The 7,422-nt window shown below is 52.2% G+C and overlaps 1 protein-coding gene across 4 annotated transcripts in view; it reads right to left on the reverse strand.

Annotated features, from left to right (window-relative positions):
- The window catches only part of CLPB (caseinolytic mitochondrial matrix peptidase chaperone subunit B), a 144,407-nt gene extending 140,824 nt beyond the window's left edge, over positions 1-3,583 (reverse strand). For all 4 annotated transcript variants that reach the window (XM_047754161.1, XM_047754160.1, XM_047754158.1 and 1 more), the window contains exon 1: positions 3,111-3,583. In XM_047754161.1, coding sequence (XP_047610117.1) covers positions 3,111-3,504 — 394 coding nt within the window. In that variant the 5' untranslated portion in view covers positions 3,505-3,583. The remainder of the gene's footprint in view (positions 1-3,110) is intronic.
- Between the last annotated feature and the right edge of the window lie 3,839 nt (positions 3,584-7,422).

The raw sequence follows: 7,422 nt of genomic DNA on the forward strand, positions 1-7,422 counted from the left end.
CAAGCTGTCCCCCTCATCTTTCTGCCACGGAGCCCGAGCTTCCGGGTCCTCAGCACGCAGCTGATCCGGGTGGTGTGTCTACACCACGTGGGGCCTAGAGCGCCCGGTGAAGCCCTCGCTCTCCGTCAGCCCCGCGGCTCTGCAGGTCTCTGGGAACACCACCGCTGGCATCACCCAGCCCGGCCCTGCTCCCCATTCGCCCTAAGTTCAGCTCCTCCGCCTGGTGCTGAATCTCCACGGCCCTGCTCACGACCCCGCAGGGGAGACAGGATAGGGAGTGCGGGCCCCTCTGAGAGCAGAGACAGCCCTGACCACAGGCCAGGAGACCTGGCTCCAACACACCCTGCCCACGTGGACTGTGGCAGCCCCCCTTCCTCGCAACCCCGGCTTCCCCGACTACCAAGCAGAGGCAGTACTCCTTGCCCCGACAGCCCCACAAGGACGCTAACGAGACGAAATGGTGGTCGAAACCTCTGCACACTCCCCTGGCAGCCCAGGGAAGGGCTGCCTGGGCAGCCGGCAGGCTGCTGCCACCACCTTGTGGCCCTAAGGAAGAACTGCCCGACTCAGAAAGCCTCCAAAGTCAGGAGCAGAAGCATCACTCTTTTCCCAGAGGGTGGAACTCTCTGAGCCCAGCCGGCTCTGAGCTACCCTGATGGGCCCTGGACAGACCCGCACCCACGGTGCACCAAGCGACTCCGCGGGTGAAACATGAGAGAAGCACTGCAGCAGGGCGGAAAGGGCGGGCCTGGGCTCCAGTCCTAACTCGGCACCTGCTCTGTGATGCGGCCACCGTGCCTGACCTCTGAGCCGGGATCTCCTTCTACACACAACGGGGATGAGATGCCCACCTAATCACGCGTGTGCAAACGGCACCTGCGGTTCAGGTCTGGGCCTGGGCCTCCATCCCTCCCCCCCACCCCGGCCTCAACGCCAGGGCCAGGTTTTCTCGGCTCCCTGCCCCAGCCGTTCTCCCAGCACACTCCCGGCTTGCTCAGGATGCCCCTGGCTGGAAGGAGAAGAAGCCTCACTCAGATACGGCTGGGTCCACGCTCCCCTCACGCTTCAGAAACAAGTGGCTTCTGCAAGGTCCCCGAGGGAGTGAGGAGTGAGCAAGCGCCGGGGCCGCCTGCTCCTGAAGGGCAATGTCCAGCACGCTGCACGGGGCCTCGGCTCGCAGCTCCAGGTCAGGGGCAGGAGCCGGCAGGTCAGAAGGCTGGACTGGTCACAGTTTGGGTCATCGTCTATTCTGGTGGACGGACCCTGGTCTCTTTGCCGGGGTTCACATGCCACATCCAATCGGGAGAAGCCAGGAAACCCAAGGCGAGACCTTGGACGCCTTCCCCCGAGCCATCCAAACACAATGGCCTCAGGACGTGCCCGGCTTACCGCCGTTCCACGGCTCTCCATCGCCTACAGGAGAATGCCAAACTTCCAAAGCCCGGTGCCTGGCACCCCACCCTCTCCGTCTGCTCACACCTCCTCCTAAGACCCGCCGTCCTCCAGGCAGGCTGGACACTGCCGGCCTCTACACACACGCGCCACACGCTGACCTGCGACTCCTTCATCTTTGTTCCGGGAAAGCGTTGCGGAGAAGACAGGCCAACTCTGGGCACATTTACTGAGTCGCTACTAAGCACCAGAGCCCACGGGGGACGGACCCGGTGAAAGCAGCACCCTGAAGACATCAGCGAACACTCCCGGTCCCCAAGGAGCTCGCCATGCCACTCTTCCCTTCATCCCTTGCTTCACCCTTCAGAACTCAAGTTCCAACCCCCCATCCTCCAGGGGGGTCCCCAGTGACTCAGGAGGGCTTTCCTGACTCTGGTGGCCTTCTGACCCCCCAACAACACACTGTCACACCACTCACCAGACCCACAGGCCCAGCTGCCGGCACTGACCCCGAGACGGGCATCATGTTGAGAGGTCTACATCCAGTCCTAACACGGGCACACAGAGGGTGTTCAGAAAAGTGCTGGAAGTAACAGAAGCATCTCAGGCCTAAGCGAAAAGGGCCCTGGGACTCTATTCCAACATGCTCCTCTTGCAGACGAGGGAACAGGTGGCCAGGGAGGAGGAACCACACTCCAAGTCACCATGGGAGTCAGAGGCACAACCAAAACAAGGCCCCCGGGGCCCCAGGCCCCCCTTTCCGCTGCCCTCAGCCTGCTGAGTAAACGCATGGGGTCAAGGGAGCCCTCCTCTTGCTCCCAAGTCTCAGGGCTCGGGATGCACGGAGTCTGGGAACACCAGGCCTCGGCCTTCTTCTCCCTGGAGAAACAACTGAGGACCTGAGCGGCTGGACTCACGTAAGCCAGCGGTCTGGCGCTCTGCCTCTCTCCCAGTCCCTGCACAACTCCAAGCACCTACAGGAGATGCCACCCTGGGTCCGCCAGCCCCCACGGCTGCTCTGCATCTCCAGGGGCCACTTCCTTGTCTTCCTTCTGCAGACGGCCCCACCGAGCACGATCGCCTAGTGTCTGAGACGAGGCACAGCCAGGCCCCGGGAGTCTCTCTGATGGACACACCCAAGCTGCTGAACTTCAATCGGAGTCAAAATAACAGCACTGCAAGAGAACTAAGACACGTTCCCTCACTGTGCTAAGTGGGGAACCCGAAGCCAGAGGAGCAAGGGGTGAGGAGGGCCAAAGCTGGCTCTGAAACCAAGTCTCTTCTTCCTTTCTTAGGCCACCGGGGACGCGGGGCAAGTTCACTAAACCATCTAGTGGTTGCTCTTAAACTTTGTGGTTTCCTGGAGCTGTCTAAAAGAGGAAGTGAACCAGGCAGAATATGAGAGAAAAGGACCATGCTCTAACGTTACATGTTCAGTCCAATGCTCCCATTGTACAGATGGACAAAGTGATGCTCAAAAGGGAGGCTGACCTGTCATAACTGCATTATTATACAATAATAGTTGAATAGTTTGGTAAACTACACAACTCAGAGGCACCGAGCTCCCCAACCTGCTCTATGACCAGATGTCTGAGTCCCTCCAGGACTGAGGCTCCGGTATTCTAAATCTATAAGCAACTGCCACTCTCCAAAGATACAGAGTCAGGACACTCCTCCCGCCTCTCACTTAAACGAACCCAGACTGTCCCGATAATCACCCTTGTTGGTCGGGCTCTTGCTGTAACAGTGAGCCACCAGCGCCGAGGCCAGGGCCCACACGCCTAATCCGGCCCTGTTGAGGACCTGGTTCCAGCTGTCCTGCCCAGGCAGTGGGTCTTCGGGGCTAGGAAGGCGTCCCCACGTGGAGGCTGCGAGGCACGGGGTCTCGGTACGTCCTCTCTGGCGCCCCCCGGTGGCTGCCCCTCCTTCGGCGAGTAAGGCGGGCGACGTTCCATGCCGCCCTCCGACGGCCGCCCTCAACCACTGAGGCTCCCCGCGGCCCCCGGTGGTCACACTCCGGCCAGTGGTACTCCGGAGCGATGGGGACCTAAGCAGCTGGAGGAGGAGCCGCGGCGCAGGCGCTGTTTTCCTTAACACCAGGGACCCCAGCATCGTGACAGCTGCTTCGCTAGCCCCCTGGTGCCGGCCCCTGTGCTTGCCACGTCCAACATGGCTGCCGCGGCGCGTTCGAAGACGCCGCGGAGGGGCATTACGCACTACCTCACGGGAGTGGTAGTCCACGGCCCAAGATCTTGCTGCAGCTGGAGAACAAAAAAACTACACTGCCCAGAAGGCTGTGGAACTTACGTCACAATGACCGCTGATTTACCGGAGCCCGGAGCATCTTGGGAAATGGAGTTCGGGCTAGGGGGCGGGGCAAGGAGGGAACTAGCCAGCAGCGGGCGCGGTGATCAGAATTAAGGTTGGAATCCCAGAGTCTCTTTCAAAGTTTAGTTAAAATACGCGACGCAATTTCTGACTATTGTAAATTAAACAAGGTTCTTCAGCAGAGGCCCATTATGACGCTTATAGTTATTTCTTTTAGCTTATTTCTCTTTTCAGCCTGGCTCAGCTTTTCGAAAAGCTCTCTAGGGTAACTGATGCGCCTGAAAGAGGAATTCTTTCTTTTCCCACAGACTTCCTCTCGGTTGAAAAGCTGAACCGTGATCTTGCTTTGTGGTACTGGATTGGAATTAGGGGTATCAGTATAAACTCATGGTTTTAAAATATATACAGCTATATCAATACAGAAATAGAGATTTAGGTATGTATGGGTTAGTACATTCCATACGTTACCTCTGTCTCCTGAGAGGGTCTAGAAGGAATGACACCTTGAACACTGAAAGCACGTAGGACCCAGATCTAAACACTATCCTCCCATGAAAGGAACCAGTTCTCCTTGGAGGAATGGTTATTTTTAGGATGAGGGTTGAAAATACACAAGATAAACCCAGGACTATCTTGTGTGCTGGAAAGTAAGGGAAGAAAACCCAGACACAGGCTTGTCCAAAGAACGCAGGAATGTGGAGGACAACTTCCTGATGACCAAAGCTGGAACCATTAGGCAAAAGATAATGACAGTATGTGGGTTTTACCCAGAGAATAAAACAAATATCCAGGAAGCCATACCGATATTAATAATCAAATAAATAAATGGGAGAAGAGTGAGGGAAACAGATAGCTCTTCCTTACAGGAGAAAATGAGTTAATACCTGTAGAAGGAAGAAGGAAATAGAGATTACCATTAGGCAAATACCATTGTTCCAAATATTTCAGACAAGATCAACAGATGATGCTAAAAACAGTGGGTAAAAGTTTGAGGACTGACAGGATTTGTAATAAGACATAGACGTCACGAATCTCTTGACATGAGGTCATAAGGACAAAATATCATTTTTGTGGCATTCTCACCAGTCACACCTAACCTCACTCCAGTCGGGAGAAAACATCAGACAAGCCCAAAGTGAGAGATGATCTACAAATAACGGAGCAGTATTTGTAGATTTTCTATTGCTACCTTAAAACATCGCCGTAAATGCAGCCGCTTGAAATAAGACCCATTTAATATCAGTTTCTGTCGGTCAGGGGTGTGGCATATTTTAACTGGGTCCTCTCTTCAGGGCCTGACAAAATTGAAATTAAGGTGTCAACTAGCTAGATATGCATCTGGAGGCTCAATGAGAGAAAAGTACATTTCCAAGGTCTACCAGGTTGTTGGCAGAAATCATTTCCTAGGAGCCTTAGGACTAAGGGTCCCGTTGTCTTGCTGGCTGCTGGCAGGTGGGGACTGCTCAGGTCTTTGCATGGCTTTTCTTGAAGGTAAAATATGTGAGTTCTCAAACTTCAAGGTGGCCTGGATGACAGTGGCTAGAGCCCTAGCTCCTCTCCTGGTATTCCAGTGAAACCTTTCAGAATAATGTTGTTGTTTTTTTTTTCCTAGAAGCTATATGATGAGTTAACAGCAGCAAAAGATAAAATTTTAAAATAAGGTATTCTTTCAAAAATCAAGAGTGAGTGATAAGCAGTCCATTTTGGCGAGCTTTCATGTGTCAAAAAGGTCATTTAAAATATATTTAGCACCATACCTAGGGGTTAGTACATAGGATCTAGAGATACAAAATTCACTTCCTGTGGGAGCTCCCTGGTGGAGCAGGGGGTTAAGGATCTGGCTTGTCACTGCTATGGCTTGCTTATGTCACTGCTGTGGTGTGGATTTGATACCTGGCTGGGGAACTTCTGCCTCCAAAAAGAAAAAACTCACTTCCTGCGGATCCTGCTGGATACTGCCATAACCCTACCTCCGTGCTGACTCTCCCACAGCTCTTTTTTGGAATAAGTGAGATGAAAGGATTTTTTAATAGTAACAGTAGCTAAATGTTATTAAGTATTTACTCTGTTCCAGCCACTGTGCTAAATAACCTACCTGCCTCTCATATTTATAAATACTGAGATACGTTTCTCCTAGACTTTGCTGGATGCTTTTTTACCTGATCTATCTACTCAGCGAAGGCACAATAGCCCAGTCATGGCATTCAGACTACACCTGGGAAACCTTGGAGAAACTTATCATATAAAGTGTTTATCATATAAGCACTTTGTATGAGCAAATTCTCTTAATTCCCACATTAACCCTAGGAGTTAGATAACTTTTAATATTTCCAGGTTGATCTGACTCAGAATCCAAACTCTTAGCCATTACACAACTTGCTCTCCTGGGGAAGGAAAGACATACATATGCGTGTGCGTGTTGTTTCGATGTGCGTAGGGTGTATGTGAAAAAAGTCTGCATTATTTTTCACAAATACGTTGCCTACTTTCCTGCATTAACAAAAGAAGAGAGTGGACATGATTTAATATTTTCCCGATGATTGAGGGTATTGATATCATAACAGATTTTCTTGTACCATATTGTAAATGTAGAAATCTTGAGCATTAACCCAAACCACACATGGAAAATATTTCATAGAGGAAATTTCTCCTATCACCTTCTTTTCTTCTCATCTGCCTCTTTCCCTCTGAATCGAAGTGCGCTGGAGTTCCCGTTGTGGCTCAGCAGTTGGCAAACCCGACTGGCAACCATGAGGACGCGGGTTCCATCCCTGGCCTCGCTCAGTGGGTTAAGGATCTGGGGTTGCCACGAGCTGTGGTGTAGGTCGCCGACACGGCTCAGATCCCGTGTTGCTGTGGCTGTGGGGTAGGCCAGCAGCTGTAGCTCTGATTCATCCCGTAGCCTGGGAACCTCCATATGCTGTGGGTGTGGCCCTAAAAAGACAAAAAGGCCGAAAAAAAAAAGTGTTTGTGGTATGTGGCCTCTGGGGAGAGTAACCTGGCTACTTTTTTACACTAAGGATGAGAGAATTTTGTTTAACATAAACCTGCCATTTTATGTAAGTGGGGGAAAAATAAGTACATGATATTGAGAAAACTGGGGAGCCAATTGGGGAAAAACCTGGATTCCTATCCTACCCCTTCACCAAAATAAATGCCTACTGAATCAAAATGGTTTTTGTTTTTGTTTTTTTGGATTTTCTAGGGCTGCATTTGCGGCATATGGAGGTTCCCAGGCTAGGGGTCAAATCGGAGCTGTAGCCACCAGCCTATGCCAGAGCCACAGCAACGCGGGGATCTGAGCCACGTTCTCCACCTACACCACAGCTCACGGCAACGCCGGATCCTTAACCCACTGAGCAAGGGCAGGGATCGAACCCGCAACCTCATGGTTCCTAGTCGGATTCGTTAACCACTGAGCCACAATGGGAACTCCTCAAAATGTTGAAATGTAAATAAGAAACCATGAGAATACTAGAAAAAGCAGGAAGTAATTTTTAAAAACTGACTTTGGGAGGTTGCCATTGTGGCTCAGCAATAACAAATCTGACTGCTATCCGTGAGGACTCACGTTCGATCCCTGGTCTTGCTCAGTGGGTTAAGGATCTGGCGTGGCTGTGGCTGTGGCGTTAGGCTGGCAGCTGCAGCTCTGATTTGATGATGTGATTCCTACCCTGGGAACCTCCATATGCTGGCAGCGGG

Source organism: Phacochoerus africanus, chromosome 11 (genome assembly GCF_016906955.1).
Source record: "Phacochoerus africanus isolate WHEZ1 chromosome 11, ROS_Pafr_v1, whole genome shotgun sequence".
NCBI classification, from domain to species: Eukaryota; Metazoa; Chordata; class Mammalia; order Artiodactyla; family Suidae; genus Phacochoerus; species Phacochoerus africanus.